The 20,602-nt window shown below is 37.3% G+C and overlaps 1 protein-coding gene across 11 annotated transcripts in view; it reads left to right on the top strand.

Annotated features, from left to right (window-relative positions):
- Window positions 1-20,602, top strand: part of Rad51b (RAD51 paralog B) — a 569,590-nt gene that overhangs the window by 25,515 nt on the left and 523,473 nt on the right. For all 11 annotated transcript variants that reach the window (XR_010044997.1, XM_063241557.1, XM_003472290.5 and 8 more), the window contains one exon: window positions 135-271. Coding sequence is in view for 10 of the 11 variants with exons in the window: in XM_063241557.1 (XP_063097627.1) it covers window positions 135-271 (137 nt within the window). In the remaining variant the exon portion in view is untranslated. The remainder of the gene's footprint in view (window positions 1-134; window positions 272-20,602) is intronic.

The raw sequence follows: 20,602 nt of genomic DNA, 5'->3' as shown, positions 1-20,602 counted from the left end.
TCATTAGATGCAATGAATGTCTTAGGGTAGTAGGGTTTAATTCTTTCCTAGAGTAGATTGTTTTTGCAGCAAGTTCTTGGATTACTTTGATTGGCTTATGATATTTATACTAATAATTAAAAAATTTTTTTTAGATTACAGGTCCACCAGGTTGTGGTAAGACTCAGTTTTGCATGATGATGAGTGTGTTGGCTACATTACCCCCCAACATGGGAGGATTAGAAGGAGCTGTTGTGTACATTGACACAGAGTCAGCATTTAGTGCTGAAAGGTAGTATATTTTATTATTTCCATTATAATGTATTACTTTTATAATATATATATAGTGTGAAAAACTTACACGTTTCTTTAATTTCTGCTTTGTCCTTTATGGTTTCTTTTTTTCTATTAGTTTCAGATTTGGATGGACATTGAGGTGAATTATTAGGTTATTTATTTGGGATCATGTTATTCTTTTTATGTGTACATTTATAGCTGTAAACTTTCATCTTAGAAATGGTTTTACTATGTCCCATAGGTTTCGGTATAGTTGTGTTTTCATTGTCATTTGATTCTAGGAACTTTTTTCTTTCTTCCATGATTTCTACTATAATCTGTTGATTATTTAATAATGTATTATTTAATCTCCATATGTTTGTGTTTCTATGGCTTCTTTTAGTTTATCTTTATTATGTTATAATCTGATAGTATGCAGAGGATTACTTCAGTTTTTATATTTAGGAGTGCTTTTATGGCATAGCATATAATCTGTTTTGAAACATGTTCCATATGCTGTTGAGAAAAATACATATTCTGTTGTTGGCTAGAACACCATATAGATACCTGTTAAGTTCATTTGTTCAATGGTGTTAATTCTGATGTTTCCTTGTTGATTTTTTTAATCTGGTTCTCCTATTTGTGAGAATATAATATTTAAGTCCCCCACTATGATGGTACGGTGAGTCCTCAACTTACGAATATTTGAGTTGTGCATTTTCACAAATACTAACAGGCTTTACATTTAGTTTTTATATGCTTTATATTGTATACTTGTGTCAAATGTGTACAAGACTCATTTTGTTGGACTTAAGGATGACTCTGACTCATGAATGTTCTTCCTGAATAGAACTTGTTTGTGTGGAACTTGTACAAATTTCATTAATTTCTGCTTCGACTTGTTTGTAAGTTGGACACTTATTGTAGTGGTATTTCCTGTCCTTTAAAGTTTAATAGTTTCATTTTATGAAGTTAAGTGTACTGACATTCAGTGAATAGATATTTACCATTATTATCTCTTCTTGTTGAATTGTTCCCTTTTTTTATTTTAAAGAGGGTAAAACAGAATAAAATCAATCAAAACAAACCAGTGTAAGAGATACAGGCCTAAAAATACTACAAAAATCACAATAGTTACCATAATGCCTTTTGATGTCTTCAAAATAGCTGCAGGTAACTTCACACATAGTAAAAACCAAACAGAACAAAACAGAATAGAATAGAAACAATAAAAACAAGACAGTGAATGCCATAAAGGATTTCAAAACAAGCCAGTGGTAAATCCAAAATTGCTACCATAATATATCTTGCTATCTTTTAATTAGCTGCTCCTGCCATCACATTTGACATAAACAAAAGAGAATAAAACCCAACCCAACAAAACAATGGAAACAATATAGGACTTCCAAAACAAGACCATAGGGAATCAACAATGGCTGCCACCCTCAGAATGAGATCCCCCCAGATGCCATATTGCATACCACTATCCTCTGAACCTGTGGTGAGACCGCTGGTCCTAGGCTGCAATGTTACTGAAACACCAAAGCACCACAGCCATCCAATTGCATTTCACCTCCATAGCTATCATCACAGCCAGTGTTTCTCTGGATAAGCTGGCTACTTACAGTGGGAATGAGGCAGGACTGGGGGATAGTACTTCCTGTTTGCCAGCCTGAGCACTGGAGGGGGTTGGGATCTGGCTGTTCCAGTCTAGTGGGGGTCCACACATGGTACTGGTTCCTAGGCTGGGTTTGCTCACTGATATGTCCTTTGTTCTCTGCCCCATCTGCAAATGGTGCTGACACATGGGGAGAGGCTAGGGTCTGGCTGTTGCAGTCTGGGGGGAGCTCCATGCATGGTGCTGCTTTTCAGACTGGTTTGCTTTTTGACGTGTCCTTTGTTCTCTCTATTCCTGATCTGTGAATGAATTATTCCCTTACCAATGTATACTGTATATCTCTGTCTCTTCTGATCAATTTTGGCTTGAAATCTGCTGTGTCTCAAAATAAGATAACTATTCATACTTGTTTTTGGGCTCTACTTAAATTGAATGTTATGGTTTATGTCTGGATGCCCTCCTGCCAAAAGACTTATGCAGTCATGGGAGTGGTCTTCTAGACTGTGATTTTGTTTTTTGGTTCCAGGGATCAAACTCACAACCTTGTGCTTGCCAGGCAGGTGCTTACACCACTGAGCTAAATCCCTGACTCTAGAGTTTGTGATTGATTCATGATTCAATGCTGTGATCATGGATGTGAGTGTTAAACCTATGCTAGGGTGGTAGCCTACATACAATATAAGGGACAGAAAGAGTCCGCTTGGTGCTCCTCCTTTTTGCTTTTATTGCTTTTGCTGTTTTTTGCTGCCACAAACTTTTTTTTTTGGTACCTGGGATTGAATTCATGACCTTGTACTTACCAGGCAGGCACTTATGCCACCAAGCTAAGTCCTCAGCAATTGCTGCCATGAACTGTTGCCCTCTGCCATAAGTCACCCTGCCTTGGAGCCTGCTGATTGTGGCCTGAAAGCTCCACAAACTATGAGCTAAATAAACCTTTCCTTCTTTAACTTTGAGTGTGAGGCATTTTATCAGCAATGAGAGAAAAGTAACCAAGATATCAAGTATCATTTTCCATCTTTTAACTTTTAGTTTACATGCTTCCTGTTGGATTGGGTGTGTCTTCTGTAGACATTATAGTTTTCATCCCATCTGCCAACCTGTGTCTTTTACAATGAGCTGTTATTATAAGATGTTTATAGAATCTTGTCATTGCATTATTTCTTCAGTGCTGATTCCTTTTTGTTTGTTTGACTACTTTCCAAATTACACACATACTTTGCTTTGGGTTATTTGATGATGGTGGTCTCTATGTTTTTGTTGAGGATTTTCTGAAATATTGGATTAGTGGTCATGTGTTTCTCTTGGGGTCCTGGCCAAGATCCCCAATGTCTCAAATGAGTGTATGGTGGAGGCTTAAATAAATGAGACAAGTTACAGTATGATTTTAGGGCTCCAGGAGGATCAAAACCCTCTAGCTGAGGTTCCAGACAAAGAGCTTCTCTGGGCAGCACATATTTATTAGGTTTTCAGACAAAGAGAGAGGATACTGAGGAAAGCGTGGGAGTTGAGCAGCATCTTGGAAGTCACTTCAAAGAGTTCTCCAAGTAGTAAATTACACTAATTTAGGAGAACTGTCTTATCTCCATGATGACACTTATGGTAGGAGTGAGACAGCAGGAATGAGATGCCTACAGATGCAGTCTTTACTTAATTGGGGTTAGAGCCAGGTGTCCTCAGGTGTGGCCTTATCTTGCCCTTTGAGGTATTTTTGGCATCACAGGTCTCAGCCAGGACCAATGATTCATTGAGGTTCATTTACTATGAATCAGCTTCCATCACCAGACAAGGGGCGTAAATCTAGGACAGACTCACAGATAAACATAGAAAGCCAATTAGTTAATTTTAAATCCCACTCAGCACCACTTTATAGTGGCCTCCAACATATTTCTTTAGAATTTCTTTGGAAAAGAAAAGAAAGTCTTCTCCATCCAATTTGAAGGCTAGTTGTAATTGCGCAGGGTATAAATGTTTGGTTTGATAATCATGTATTGTATTATCTTTAACTCAATTAGTTTATTGTTTGTTTTTTTTAAGCCTATCATACATTTTATTAGCAAAATCCTATATTTGTTTAATGAAATCCTTTGTGAGTTCCTTAAATATTTTATACAATTGCTTACAAGTTTTTTTATTTTATTTCTTCATTGATCATTTGATTTTTAAATTGTTTGACTATATCTTCCTCTCCTTTAGTGACCATGAGATTGGTTTTGGGGGTATCTTGTTCCTTTACTTTCTAATGTTTCTGTTGTTTTTGTCTGATGGGTCAAAGGTCATTAGAAGGGTACAGAAGCTCTGTGACTACTGTGAAGATCCCTTTGGTTAGGTTCCATCTCCCTGTGATATTTTCTTGGATTTGGTTATGTTTTGATGTTTATATTCCTTTACATTCTATTCAGCATAATAGGAGGGTCTTCTTAGTGTCCAAACTTGTTCTTGGGGTTTGATCCCCAGGACCATTCAGAGAAGAAAAAATGGCAGCAGTGTTGACAGCACAATGGCAAGGCAGATAAGGTCATACATTAAAAACCAATTAAAAGCAACAACTGTGGTATCATTAACAATGGATATTATCATTAATAGAGTCAAAGAACAATGAGTCATTGAAATGCTATAAAACACCAATAATAGCTACAGGTATAATTTCTTAACAATATTAAAGAGTTTTGCAATAATAACATAGAAACAGACATACCAAATATTGACATACTGTAACTATGTACTAAAAGCAACAACTAATTCACTATTTACAATAAAAAAGAACTCAGTAATAACAGCATATAGTCAACTAAATAAAAATTAGTAAAGCTCAATTATAATAATGGAATATGTGGGAGATGGAAAATAAAAAAAGTACAATTTGAAAAATAAAAGGATGATGAGAAGGTGGCAGAAAAGTGAGATAAAAAGATTTAAAGAATAAAAGTTACTTTTTGCCTAATGGAACTAGGCAAAAGTAACATAAAAAGAAAAAAATAGAAATGTAAAGAAGGGGATTCTAGGAAGATAAAGGAGGGCTGAGCAGCAGAGAAAGAGCCTCTCCTAGATTTGGTGGCTGGAATTTAGTAATATGGAGAAGAAAAGAGGGGGAAACTGAGTTCTTAGGACCCAGAAAAGACCCGAAGTGAGAATTGAAGCCCACTAGGAGAGAGAAGAGAGAGACTTTAATGAGGAAGGGGGTAGCAGGTGCACTTTCTCCCTGTCTCACTGTATGGGAGGGGTGGCTCGAACCTGCAGATACGTGGTGACTGTTGGTAGCCTCAGAGGCCTCTAGGAGAAATGCACCACTTGAATGGAGCATTGGATGCGGGGAACTGAGGGACTGGTGAGTTATTCTGTTTCAGACATCCCAAAGAAGAGACTGATTGAGTGGTGGCCATCTTGGAGAAGGGCCAACTGAGCTCAAAGTCAAAACAGTTGTAGGATGGCTCTATATGGCACCTCCTCATATCAGGGTTAGGTTAGGCTGCCAAGTTCAAGTCAGCAGGAGAGGAGGAACTGAGTTCAAGCTGGCAGGAGGTACATGCAGTGTCATAGGTTGAACAAATTAGATTCTAGAAACCAACCTGAACTTCAGTGTAACTGAAGATGCAGGCTTGCTGGGATTATCTACTGCCCTGCCATAAAGCCAAGGTTGGCTTGCTGAGGTTAATTCCCATGAGTCTGGACTCTGTCTGTGAGGGACAGCAGAGACACATTTTGAAATGAACATTTTTATCTTATTTTCTTGCTTTTCTTCTTTTTGTTGTTTTTTTCTTGATGGTCTGTGCTTGTTTTTATATGAATGTGAATGTGGTTTCTGGTTTTTTGTTGTTGTTCTCTTTTCTTTCTTCTCTCTTTCCACCCTGTCTTCACTAGTTTCCCAAAATTTGTGTAAGCTTCCTTTGTTTACCAGCCTTGCTTCTAATCTCTTCCTCTTTTTCTATTTCTCTATTCCCTCATCCTCCAACCTCCTTTACATTTTCTCCCATCAGGGTAAAATCCCATATTGAGGACTTATTTACTGTATGTAATTTTCTGGTTTGTTTTAGATTTTATTATGGCACTACAAATTTAGTTTGTATAGATAAAGAAGGCAAATTAATTATTACCACAGTTCGCCATTTTCTAGGCTGATTCTGTTGTTACTGTTTTTGCACTACTTTAGCCAAGGTGACATAATTGTTCTAATCAGTTGTTTTTCCTAATATACTAAGACTGAGATTGCCTAAGGGTCATAAAGTATATTATAGGCCAGTGCCAAAGAACCAAAGGTTGGGCCACATAGGCAGTAACTTCTCATCTTGAATAAATCAAAGTGGTAGCATCTTACAACAGACTTTATCCAAAGGCCAGCTATGTCTGGGAGACATCTCTGAGAAATAGTCATTTCTAAGGGTTCTAAGTACTAGCAATAAAGCCACTTGCCATAAGCAATTTATAAGCATCAATCCAGGAATTAAACTTAAAAAAATAGAAAATTAGAAGATACTTAAACAAGGTAAAACCCTAGACTTCCAGCTTCCAAAGGCAAACCCATGGGCAGGGTGGTGGAAAATTGGAAATCTACCCAACTGGACTCTCTGAAGTGGCAACAGTGGAAATACCAAAGCAGATGAATGAGGCACTAGAAAAAAATCAAGTCAGGTATAATTTCTTAGATAACTACAGAGAGGTGACCTTAATGAAAAAAAAAATGCTCAATACTTCTAGTGCAGATACAGATTTTTAAAAAATAAAGCAGCTTAGGAAAATGATGGAAACTATGAATGCCCAACACAGGAAAGAAAAGGAATCCATAAAAGAAATTTAAATAGATACCTAGGATATTTAAACTTCCATTAAAAGTATATGCAGCAGATAGCCGGGCGTGGTGGTTCATGCCTGTAATCCTAGCGCTCGGGAGGCTGAGGCAGGAGGATCCTTTCGAGTTCGAGACCAGCCTGGGCTACAAAGTGAGCTCTCAAGGCCAGCCTGAACTGCATAGAGAGAACCTGCCTCAAAAAAGACAAAAAAAAAAAAAAAAAAGTATATGCAGCAGAATGAATCATTGGGAGGAGAGAGTTATCAGATCTAGTCAACAGGATTGCAATTAGTAATAAAAAGAAAGGACTCTTGATAAGGGACCATGAAAAATCAATCCAAAAGCTGCTAGGTGATGGAAAGAATGAGATAAGTTTGATTGAAGTCAATGAAAAAAAAGGAGACAGTGCGAAAAACATGAAAACCTGTTCACAGAGGTAATGACAGAGAAATTCCCAAGCAGGGAAAAAATATTTGACATACAGATAAGTGAGGCATATAGAACTCTGATTAGCTATCATAAACATAATAATCTATACCAAGGCATATAATAGTCAAGTTATCATAAATTTAACACAGTAACAGATTATTAAAAGCTTATAGAGAAAAAGAAACAAAATCACAGCAGACTTCTCCACACAAACCCTGAAATGAAGCAAAGCTTGGCGTGAAGTATTTCAAGCCCTAAAAGAAAACAATCGCCATCCCAGATCGAGGCACACCGCAAAAATATCTTTCAAAACTGAAGGAGAAATAAGGCACTTCCATGACAAAGAACATCTGGGGAAATTTGTAACCATCAAAACTGAAAGAGTTTTTGGCATGAGAAAAGAGAGAATATAAAGTAAAAAAATAGCTTTTATTCTAAGGACGCAGAGAGAACTCCCTGACCACCAGGGCCTGCTTTCTCTGCCAGGATGTGGGGTATGGGAGAGTAACCTCTGACCAGGGGTGGCGCTTAGGGTGGGCATTGATGAGGTGCAGGAGCTGATTAGAGTTTTCTTCGCCAGCAAACAGGAAGGGGAGTTGCAATTAAGGCTGAGGAAGAAGCAGGAAGTGGTAGGCGGTCCTGATTTGGCCTTCTGACATGTTAGACCACTGCCATAACTGTACAGTAATTTATTCTAGAGCGAGAACATTTCAAAAACAGCACTCCAAAATGTTCAGGAGGATATTCTAGAAAGAGATAACAAGGACTACAACTCCATGAACCCCAATAGGAGTAATCCACCAGGCAAGATAAACAAACAGAAGAAAGAAAAGCAAATGAGGAGCTAACAACAGAAAAATAACACAAGGATAACATACATTATCAGTTATAACCATTAATGTTAATGGTCTCAATTCAATCAAAAGACACAGACATGCAAAATGGATCAAGAAGCAAAATGCAACATTATGCTGCATACATGAAACATACTTAATTAAAAAAAATTCATAGACTAAAGGATGGAAAACAGTATTTCAAGTGACATGAACCCAGAAAAAAGGAGAAGTAGTGTCTTGGTTACTTTTCTCTTGTTGCTGAGACAAAATACCCAACATCCAAAATTAAGGAAGGAGAGGGCATTTCTAGCACTCATAAAATCTCCTTGCCTTCCTTTTGCATAGGTTGAGGATATTTACAAACTAAAGCTACTGAGTTGCTTAATTAGACTTCTCAAGCTGACACAATGTATCAGCTATAACAGACAGTGAATTTCAAGCCAAAACTGATTTAGAGAGACAAAGAACTCACTACATTCTTGGGAATGATCCAAGGGGAAAAGATAACAGTCATAAATAGGTACACAACAAATACCAGTGCACTCAACTATATAAAACTAATACTAACAGGAATGAAAAAATCAAACCCTAATACAGTTGTATTGGGGAATCTCAATAACCCCAGCACAGAGAGACAGATCAACTAGACAAAAAACCCCCTCAGCAATGAAGTATTAGAACTGAACCAAATGTTTCAAAAAGGAATATGTTTCAGCTCTCTATATGTTTTATAGCATCATCTCCATTTTGGGCTTACAAAGTGAGTTTTCTGTTTATCACAAATGAGAGAGTGTTTAAAGTTTGTAAAGGGAGTGATCCAAGGGAAAGAAATAAAAATGTGATAAAAATGGAATAATTTATATATCTTTTTATGAAGGAGGAGAAAATGGGTTCAAACCCCAGTAGCAAAAAAGAAACCAAAAAAGGGTTAAGGTAGAAAATAGAGAAAAAAATACTTTGATTTAAAATGCAGTAAGAGGGTATAGTGGTACATGCCTATAAATCACTTGAGAGGTGCGGCTGGAGGTTCTCCCTGAATTTAAGACCAGCTTGGGCTATATAATCAAGTTCAAGGCCAGCCTGTACAAAAGAGGCCTTGTCTTAAAAAAAAAAGCATTATGAAAAATGAAACGAGGAAAACAAAACTCTGCAAATCAGTTACTTTAAAGCACTTTAGAAAAATGAGTCATATTTTAAAAGCAATGTACTAATTTTTTTTAACTTGTGTGCTAACCATGATTTTTTATTATAGACTGCTATTGTACTTTGACTGTTTTAACAATTAGATTCTAGTATATTGTGGGCCTAACCCCTGAAGTACACAGGTTGCCTTGAGGAGACAGTGCTATGGTCTTTTAGCCAGATGTAATGATGTATACTTATAATCCCAGAACTCTGGGGAGCTGAGGCAGTAGGACTGCAAGTTTTAACCCAGGATTAGTGAGGACATACCTCAAAATAAAAAAGGCTGTATGGTGGATTGAAAACTGATGGTCAACTTAAATACCAGCTGAACTGAATCAGTGTGGTGCTGTGTGTAGAGGGTCCACCTGAGGACTGTTGCCAGCATATAAAGGAGAAGTGAAAAGGAAGAGAGTAGCATTGTGGTTATCCTAAGTGTTATTCGGTGATATTGGTTTTCCTGTTGCCTTGGGTTCTCCTGTAGGAGCTTGCTGAACTTATTTCCTGATGTGAACTTGGCTTTTCTCATTGTCAAAGGAGCTAGGGAACTTGTTGCTTAGAGGAGCTCTGTTCCACTTTTCTTGCTCCAGAGGGGAAGATATGCGCTGTTCAATTTCCAGGAGAAGCTTATGCTGATTTACTGACATGAACTCAGCTGTTCTCTTCATTGGAGGAGCTTGGGACCTCATTGTTGCTGAGTATGGCTGTGATATTTTTTGGGAGACCCCTGGTCCTTTGAGCATTGCTTCCTGGCTGCAGTGCAGAACCCTCAACCTATTGGCACAGATCCTTTATCTTATTAGGACAGACTTTCTGGCTTCCACTGCTGACCTTTGGGCCTTACTAGCACAGATCCGTGAAACAGACTTGTGTGAGTCATTGTCATGGGCTCTAGGCCTCTTAATTGGACTCGAGGTGGGGGCATTGTCAAGGGCTCTAGGTCTTCAGCTCGACTCATGCAGGACCTCGCTGTGGGATCCACGCACTTGGGTGGATTTTCTGTGTATTTATTGTATGGACAGATTTCCTGCACTTTCTTTGCATTTGACTCCTTGAGTGACCATTGTAAATAATACTATGAAGTTTATGTTTAGTATTGTCTTGTTATCCTTGCAGTCCCTGACTAAAACAGGCTGCGATGTAGCTCAGTGTGGAGGCCATGAGTTCAGCCTCCAGTCCACCCCTACAAAAAAGGTCTGTTTTTATTTGTCTTATCTATTGACTTCTGTTTAAAATCTGATACAGTCTTAGATACCATGTGCTTGCATAAACCTTGAGAACATGGATAAATAAATGAATTCAGTGATCCATTCCCATATATGCTAGCCATCGGAATTTTGACAACTGTGAAAATTCCATATAATTCCATATAAATTGAATAAAATAAGACGTTATCACTGTTACAGATAGTTAGAAAATTATAGAACTAGGGGTTAAGAGGTAAAAAGAAAGATAATATGGATGGTAAACAGTAATAAAGGTTGAAATACAGCTTTGGGGAGAGTTATGGTTTATATCTCACGTTCCTAAAGGTAGGAATTTTGAAGTAATGGATTATGGGGAGGAGTAGCTGGCTTCTTGTTGGGGTAGTGAGTCTGGTTGGAAGAGGTGAGATTCTGGGGTGCTGAGGTCTCTGCTTAGAGGTAATTTCTGGGTCTTTGCTATCTCAAATAAAGAACTGAGTGAAACAAGCAATACAATGGGATAGTTTCGCATTTATTAGAGGTAGGAAAAATAAAAGTGGTAGGAAAAATTAAAAGTGAAGGGTAAGAAAAAAACTGGCTCTGCAGAGCAAGTTTGGGCCATGTAAAATAAATAAATGATAAAAATAAAAATAAAAATATAAAATACAAATAAAAATAGACCCCAGGCAAGGCTAGGGATTTAGCTCAGTGGCATAAGTGCCTACCTGGCAAGCTCGAGTCATGAGTTTGATCCCTGGTACCATGTGCTTGCATAAACCTTGAGAACATGGATAAATAAATGAATTCAGTGATCCATTCCCATATATGCTAGCTGTCAGAATTTTGACAACCATGAAAATTCTAGTCTATATGAATTTAAAATATATATATATATATATATTTTATATAAATGTACCCCAAGGGTGGACTAATGTGAGGTGGCACATTAGCGAGCTTCTAATAGTGATTTTCTCCATTCATTTTCGTATTTTTCCCAGGCTGACATCACACATACAGGTTATCCTATCAAAAGTCTGCTAGGGTTCTTGTCAGAAGTCCACATATGGGTTCCTAACAACTGTTTTATGCATATATCCTGAGATTTTGTAGTTAACAGGTCATTCCTATCCCCCCAGCCAGTTTTGCCATGCCTTACCTTTGTGTCTCAGGGGCTAGCTGGCTTACTCTGTCCATACACACCCCCTTTTACTCTGTTTCCAGGTTCCCATGAGGTTACTAACTTTTCTCCACTGGACACTCCCACCATGCCCTGGAGCTAGCTGATAATACACTGTGATCATGAGACAAAATAAACATTTTCTTTAAGTTGCAGGTGTCAGATATTTAAACCTGTCAAGGAAAGTGTTCAAGATATTAAAGGAAGTTAAAATGGATAAAGGAAAATAAAACTGTCTCTTAGAACTACAAATGAAAAGGAGTTGATAAATGTGTCAGAAAACCTGGAAGATCTGATGAAGCAAAAGTTGGGAGCAAGGACCCTGGGAGGTAGGATATAGGACTAGAATTTAACATGAGGGAAATGCACATTTCTGAGTTGTAAGGAAATCAGAGAAGCTTTGAAAATGGGAAAGAAAAGATATAGTCAAGTGGAAGATGAAGCCATTAATCAAATAACTGCCAAGATGTGTTATCAGGATGCCAAATCCTGGAAGTGTTAGGTTTTTGCATAGTTTAGAGACAAAGACAGAGATAAGAAAAGTCTTTATTGCCAGTGCAGCAGGGCTGCAGGAGACTGCAGAGACCCTCAAACAGGGAAAAATGGGAAATGGTTTTTATGGAGATGGACCTGGGGTGGAGACTAGATCGTGGTGTCAGGAAAGGATTGGAGATCTTTGGCACATGTGTGAAAGAAGGGCAGGAAGTTTATTTTGGGCTTGGAAGAACAACACAGAAGTTAGTATTGAAGGGACACAGTGTCATTCTAGGGCCCAGCACCATGTTGGGCAGGTGCCACGATAAGTCTGGCAGCATCCTATATGAATGGAACCCATCAACAAGAAATCAGCCCTCTCTTCTCTGTCCCTTCAGACACATTAGGCAGAAATATAAGCACAGTTTATTTTAAAGCAGATAAAGAGAGGATTATGCCTCCAGAGAAGGATGGCAGAGCCTTCGAGAAACCTGTAAGAATTTAGGTATCTTTTTATACCCACAAGAGTTACCCATGAGGTTCAGGGAACTCTGGGGATATGATGCTTATCAGCCTTTTTAAGAGATTACTTTGAAATTGCAAATTTCCTTCCTTATTCTTTTTAGATGGTTAGTCTTCTCACATGTACTTTAGTCATGTAAGATATTTATTTATTTATTTGTACCAGGGATTGAACTCATGAATTTGTGCTTGCCAGGCAGCGCTTATATACCGCTGAGCTAAATCTCTGGCCCTTATGTAAGAAATTTAATAAAGAAATTTATGAAAGAAAAAGTTGTAATCTTAATCAGGTCCGACCCAAGGCACAAAGGTCTTTAAAGATTGTCTCCTTTTCTGATATCATTGGGCTATCGGCTATGGCAACATGGTCTGCTATGTGCCTTGTTTTGGAAATGAACAGTACTGTGTCATGATGAATGTATACATTGTATAATCTTAAAATAGTGTTGTACTCTATGGAATTGCTTGGGGTCTGAGATCTAATAAGTGACCATATTTTTTTTATACATTTAGGTTTTTGTTTATTCATTTAACTATAACTGGCAAAGCATGCTATTTTGAACTCTTGTGCTTTAGGCCTGCTACTGACTAACTACCTGCCTATCAAGATGTAAAATTACAGTGGTTATGACTAAGCATACAAAGGAAGTGGACATACTATGTTGGTACATTTTAGATGTAATGACTGAGCTTAAATCTAAAGGAGCTTCACTATTTGGTGTACATGTTACTTCCCAGGTTCCAAGTGTCCTACAGATAGTGCTCTCTGATTCCTACCAAACTAGAGTGTCACTGTTCCTAAACTAGTTGTATATAGATGAAAGCATGGCAGGTAGTTATAGTGGTCAGCCACGACTTTGAGAATTTCTTACAACAGTATCGGTGTGGTGTTAGAATGATTGACCTATTTATGGGGCCGGGGATTTAGCTCAGAGGCATAAGCGCCTGCCTTGCAAGCAGGCAGTCGTGAGTTCGATCCCTGGTACCGATAAAAACGAAAAGACAAAAAAAAAAATTGCTAAAAAAAAAGAATGATTGACCTATTTGCTAGTTGGTATCAATCTATGATCTTTGATCCAGAAGTTGATAGTTTCCTGAACAAAACAACGGGGGAGATTAAATCCCTCTTACCATTTTTTGAGATGATTGAATGAGGCTGAGTAGGGTTTCCTCAGTCTAGATGCAGTTGCTTTATCATTTGTCAATTTGTGTAAGTTAGGGTGCAAGGAATCCTGAAAAATTTCTGTGATAGAAAGTATTACTTACATAATAACAAAACTTCGGAATTTTCTGGAATTGAGGAACTTATAGATTCACATTATTATATTTAATAATATATATTGAATGAATGATCAAGAAAATGGTACATATATGGAAGAAGTTTTAAGAAGCTATAAACTTATATTTCAGCCTTTCATGGTGCTTTAGTCCAGCTAGCATTCTGAAAGATTTTTGTGTTTTATTTCAAATTGGTGTGTGACCACTAGGAAAAACTTTGTTTTCCTTTTATATAAAAGCTGTGAAATCACAGGAGGAACTAATGTTGAACAGGGTTTTTGCTCCTTAATTAACATACAGCTTTTGATTCAGAGAGTGCTTAGGAAAGAACTTTATTTATTCATAAACAGATAACTCTTTCCAGAACTGGAAGACATTGTACCTATTAGGCCTAAATTAAGACATAGTCGCCTCTAAGGTTAGACTTAATGGGAAAGAAAAACTGCAGTGTAGTCTGAAACTTCAAAAAGAAGAGTGCTTCTAGCCCATTTTCTGAGGCTTTCTACCATAGCATACTTTGATTTTACAATTGATTGTTAGCATTATTGTTTACTACAAATGACTGACTCTGGGCATGAGACAATGAGGGTAGTTGTAAAATAACTGAATGTAGGAGGTTAAATTAGATGGTAGGAAAGGCAGTTTGGGAAGTTGGTAGTGTTTTCTTTCAGGATATCTTCATTAGCAGTTGACATGCAAATAACTTATCCACAGAGTAGAAAATAATTTATAAGTAAATCTTTTAATACATTTTCAGGGATATTGTTTCAGGGTTTGATTCATGTATATTTCTTTATGCAAAATGCTTTTAGTGCATTGTTAAGAGTTGTCAGAATCCTAACAGTTGCAGCATTGCTGAAAAATCCAAATTCAAAGTAGTTTCTCAAACTTAAGGCAAACTCATAGCTGTGAGCGCCTGTAAAAATCACAAAGAAATTTAAACACTGCTAAGGGCAAGCATTCTCATGCCAAAAGGGAGAATTAGGCAAACAGAAAGAAATTGGACCAAAGAGAGAAGACGGAAGACAGAAAACGAACAGGGAAAGCATTAAATCCATTTCCAGCACTTAGGACAAATTGTAGCAAGATAGGCACTTCAGTTCCCACCTCTATGACATTGCTTGTGGTTATAACACTTGTGGCTTCTCTAGTGGAGTGGCTTTGCTCACTCTTTGTGACTTTCCTCTAATATTTTACGTTCTCAGCTTCTCCAACTTCTTAGGGTCTCTATTGTACTTTTGGATTCATTTTTACAGCTTCATACATTGCCTGGCCTCCCAGGCCTTTTCCTGAAATCTGGAAAGAAGCTTCCATAAGTCTGTAATTCTTGCATTCTGCATGCGTATAAATGAGCAACATGTTGATGACACCAAAGTCTGGCACTGGCTCTGACAGTAAGCAGGTCCTATTGTATCATGGCTGCATAGGACTCTGAGTGTGGATGAGCACTGTGAACCAAATCCAGGCGAACAGATTCTATAGGTGGCCATTTTTATTTTATTTATTTATTTATTTTTTTTTTTTGTCTTTTTCCTTTTTATCGGTACCAGGGATCGAACTCACGACTGCCTGTTTGCAAGGCAGGCGCTTATGCCGCTGAGCTAAATCCCCAGCCCCCAGGTGGCCATTTTTAAAGCCCAGTGCCTCAAACTCTCTTCTCAAAGCAAAGTCTTTCACTTTTGCAATTTTGAGCTTTTGAAGGATGGGGCCTTAGGGGTTCCTCACATGTCTGCAAGGAAACCTTCTTATTGTCTTTGTTTGTTGTAAAATACAGTATACCTCAGTTGTCAAAGCACGAACTTTCCATTACTCAAATCTGCTTTGTGTTTGTAACTTTGCTTGATGGTCAAACCAAAAATCAACGTTAAAAAAACCTGTATAGGCTAAGAGTGAGTCACAAAAGTGTGATGCTTCACTTTGAGCACAACTCTCTCCCGACAACAGAGCTTGTATAATTTTTGGGTCTCAGAATCAATTATTTAGTTTTCCATTATTTCTCTCTCTCTCTCTCTCTGTCTTTTTGTTGTGTTTTGTTTTGAGATAGAATCTCACTATGTAGTTCAGGCTGGTCTTGAACTCATGGCAGTTCTCTTGCCTCAGCCTCCCGAGTGCTGGAATTATAGGTATGCACCACCACACCTGGCTTTTTGGTCTTTTTTGAGTTCATGCAGTTCAGGCTGGCCTCAGACTCATTTTGTAGCCCAGGCTGGGCTCGAACTCACAGTGATTTCCTTGCCTCAGCCTCCCAAGTGTTAGGTTTACAGGCCTAGCCATCATGCCTGGCTTCCATTATGTCTTATGGGGAAAATATGTTCAGTTCTTGAACTTTTCAGTGTTTGAACACTAATTTGAAACAAATTGAGTTCAACAGCCAAGAAACCACTGTACATAGCTTCTTTTTAATGTTAATTTTTTTCAGCGCTATGCTCTTCTCTGCTCTATCTTTGAGACTGCTTTTTTTCTGGCAAAACAAAGCTTTTGAAATCACTTAGTAATGATGTTTGCTGTTGATTGTCAATGTAGAGCTATCTGAAAGTCCCCAACACTACCCATTCTGCAACCTGAATGCTGGACTGCCTTGAAATTTCTTCTGCTAGATTAATTAGTCCATTTCTTTTATTCTCAGTCTCCCACAAAGTCTTGGAACATGCAAAATGTAGACATATTTTCTGCTGAAACATATGCATATGGCCTGAAATATAACTGCAAATGGAGTCCTTGCTCCTGACTGAAATATACTGAGCCTAGTTTTTTGTCTGCATTTTTTAAAAAAAACTTTTTTATCAATGTTCTGGTCTTCTGAGCTTTGACTAAAATCACCCAGCTAGCTCAGCTTTCAGCATCCTGGAACTTTTCTTACTGGCATCTCCAGACCTTTCCAAACTCCTCCTAAATGCCAGTTTTAAAGGCTTGTGAGCCATGTGGTCAGGTATAGATTTGGCAGCAAGCCCACTTCTCTGGTACCAAAATCTGTCATAGTCACTTTTCTTATCACTCGGACACAATTATCTGACACCTGCAATTTAAAAGAGGAGTAGTTTACTCTGGCTTACCGTTAATAGAGGTTTCAGTCCATAGTCAGCTGGCTCTCAGACATGATGGCATAGCATAAAATGCAGGCAGGAAGCAGAGAGACTGAAGCAAGGAGACAGAAAGGGAGAGAAACTCTTTGAGACCATACCTACAGTAACTGTCTCTTATGAACATATTCTACCTCCTAACAGTAACTCAGCTGTGAGCTTCTGTAATCCAGTCCCCTTTAAAAGCCCTGCCATGAAGCTTTGGGGGTACATCTAGATATAAGCTGTAACACCCCTCGTCAGTTTCATCAGTCTTTTTAAAGAGCCAGCTTTTGGTAGCATTGATTGTTCTTTGTAATTCTTTTATTTTCTACTTAATTAATTTCTCTTCCTAGTTACAGTATTTCCTACACTCTGTTTACTTACGGTTTCATTTGTTTTAGGTGCATTCTTGGTCATTGAGTTTGGACTTTTCTTCTTTTCCAGCATAAATACATAATGTTATAATTTTGCCTCTAAGTTCTATTTCATCTAGGTCCTACAGAGTTTTTACAAAACAATTTTACCGAATATATTGAAGGTATGCAACATGGTGTTATGGGACATGTATGGGTAGTAAAATATCTCTTATCAATGTTTATATGCTACCTTTTAATTTTCATTTATTTCAAAATATTTTCTTCTCTTGTGATTTGTTCTTTGAAAGTGTTTAGGTATTTTTGGAAACTTGAATACACATGAGAATTGCCGAATATTTTTGTGGTGTTTCTAATTTAATTCATATAGCATCTCTGATTTCAATCTTGTTTAAACTTATTTCTGGTCTGTTGTGACTTGTCACATTTGAGCAGAATATACGTATATTGTGCTGCTGTTGAGTGCTCTATATGATTAGGTCAGGTGAGTTGATAGTATTATTTAGGTTTTATACCTTACTGATTACTTTGGCTAATTGTTTTAAAAGGGGTATTCAAGTTTTTAAGTGTAATTGTAAATTTGTCTCTTTTTCCTTTTATGCGTTTTTTACTTCATGTATTCTGAAGCGCTATTCTTTTATGCACACAGTAGTAAATATTTTAAACTTTTTGGACCATAAATCTTTTGTTTATTGCAGCTGTATAATTCCTTAGGAACAGTGTAAAATCACCCATACTGGGACTGGAGATTTAGCTCAGTGGCATAAGCACCCTCCTTGAAAGCATGCAGTCATGAGTTCAATCCCTGGTACAAAAAAAAAAAAAAAAATAAAATAAAAATAAAAATAAAAATCAGCCATACTAATAGATAAACAAATAAGGGTATCTGTATTTCGTTCTTAAGAACAGTGGTCTGAGTTTGACCATTAGTGCATGATTTAGTAACCCCTATTTTATTTATTTCCTTGAACAAATTTATAAGATTAATAATAGTTGTTTTAAGGTCTATATCTACTAATGGCATCTGTATACTTTTTGGTTTGTTTTTATTGATTAAGTTTTCTCTTACCTGTGGGTCTTTTCTTCTACTTTTACATGTCTGGTGATTTTTTAATTGGATGTGAGACACTGAATTTTATGTTATTGGGTACTGGATTTTAATGTATGTCTTTAAAGAGTGTTAGATTTTTTTTATGTTATAGTTAAGTTTATTCTGAGCCTTTTGAAGCCTGATTTTAAATTTTCTTATGGCAGATCCTAGGTTGTCTTTACTGTGAAACTAAGCCACGCTGTAGCCATTGCCTAGTGTGTAAGAAGGTCTCTATTCTCTGCTGTTTTGAGAACATACAGTATGTTCACCGGTGTGTACTAGGAATTAAGACTGGTGATTTCTCCTGGGTAGTTTTCCTTTACGCATATGCAGATTAGTTCTTGAGTGGATTCCTGTGTGGATCTCCACAGTGCTCACTGTGTGCAGCATCACGCTGTGTGGGACTCTGCTCCCTGACTTCCTTTGACTGTGATTCCCAACTCTAAAGCCCATCTAATAGACGCAAGTTATTCCCTAGCTCCTGTTTGGTTTCCCTTTCTTGTGTGATAGCCTAGAATCTGTGTGTGGCAGCAAGCTGAGACAATCTTACTTCATTACTTCTCTTAAGGATCACAGTTGAGCTGTCTATTCGTCAGTGTCTAAAAATTTTTTTCCATATATTTTGTCTGTTGCAATTTATGGCTGTGTAATCCCAAGCCAATTAATCCTTGATAGACAGAAGCGGAAATCCCTTGTTTCATTTTCTGTTGAATTCACTCTATGTAGGCTTAGTTTGAAGCCTTATACTGAAATTGACTTTTGAAAACTTAGAAGTGTTTGAAATGCCATTTGTGTTACATAATTGATAGGGGCATGTTCTGAAAAATGCTTCATTAGATGATTTTGTTGTATGACTATGGTCAAGTATACTTACACACATCTATGTGATACAATGTGTTATCACTCAGTGTTGCCTTTTTCTTGCAATCAAGACATATAATAAACATGAGCCGTAGGAGGCTACTGCTGGCATAAACCAACATACTATTTTATAATGACTTATTTAAAAATATAAGTAGATGTACACTCTGAAATAATGACATAGTAAATTTGTAATCTAGAAACAGACTTATTAAATTATCAACATACATAATCAACATTATATACATAATTATATGTACTATATACTTTCATAGGACTGGTACATAATACATTTGTTTATCCCACCTCCCTACAAATGCCTAGAAATTTATGATAGTTATGACACTGCTGGATAACAGGACTTTTTTAGCTTTGTTATGGAACTACCCTTGTGTACAAGGTCCACTAATAACCTAATTATTATATGGTACCTAACTAGAGTTGATCACTCCCCTTTTCTTGGATCTACTTTTCCTTGATTATCTCCTTGGTTATTTCCTCTCAGTCTCTTTTTCTGAGTCTTCCTCATCTTTTCCACTTTTAAGCTTTAAAGGATCCCAGAACTCAGTCATTGGACTTTTTTCTCCTACATCTCTGCTTATTCTATGATATCATCCATTCTGATGATTTAAAAAACGTTTAGGCTGATGAGTCCTGGCTTGATGTTCAATTTCTGAGCTCTCCTATGACTTCCAGATTCATATACATTTTGCTTATTTACATGGAGCATTGTTATACTAACATGTGGATGTCTTGACATGTCTGAAACTGTAAACCCATAAAAATACAACTATATCAGTAACAAAGTGTGATCGAATCCAGCATTCTCCACCTCAGTAAACGCCAGTTCTTTTCTTCCAGATGTCCATTCAATTAGTCAAGCTTTCACCTTCTCTTTTTAACTGTATCTAGGAATTAGTTATTTTAATTTCCTGAGCTATTATTTCCCTAGGACAAGTCACCATCATCTCTTATGTTGACTAATTACACTAACTGGTTTTTAACTGTCACCCCCTCAGTGATCTCTCTTTTTTTGGTATCTAACAATTTTTAACAAAAAGTCAGACCATATCAGTCCTGCTATCAGCCTTTTCACTTTATCAAGTAAAACCTGAATAAATACCACAGAACTAAACACGTGTTTAGTTCTTGGCCTCTGGTTCTTTCGCTTTAATTCCTGTTATTCTCTCTCTTGTTCCCTGTGTACTAGCTACATTATACTCTTTACTCTTCTTCAGACATACCAGCATATCTTCTTACATCTGGGTTTTCCTATTAGATATACCATGGTTCATTTTCTCATGCCTTAGGCCTTTGCTTAAAATTTCACATTATAAAGGAGGCTTTGCCATACTACCCTATATAAAATAGCATTTGCTTCTGTTGGTTACATTCTAGCTCCATCTTCTTGCCATAATATATTTTTATTATAGCTTTATTATCTGGAAAGGATCTCTGTCTCTCTCTCTGTCTC

This window comes from Cavia porcellus, unplaced genomic scaffold, assembly GCF_034190915.1.
Source record: "Cavia porcellus strain 051 isolate PalLab524CR breed Dunkin Hartley unplaced genomic scaffold, mCavPor4.1 scaffold_31, whole genome shotgun sequence".
Classification (NCBI taxonomy): Eukaryota; Metazoa; Chordata; class Mammalia; order Rodentia; family Caviidae; genus Cavia; species Cavia porcellus.
This window is presented reverse-complemented; position numbering and strand designations above follow the sequence as displayed.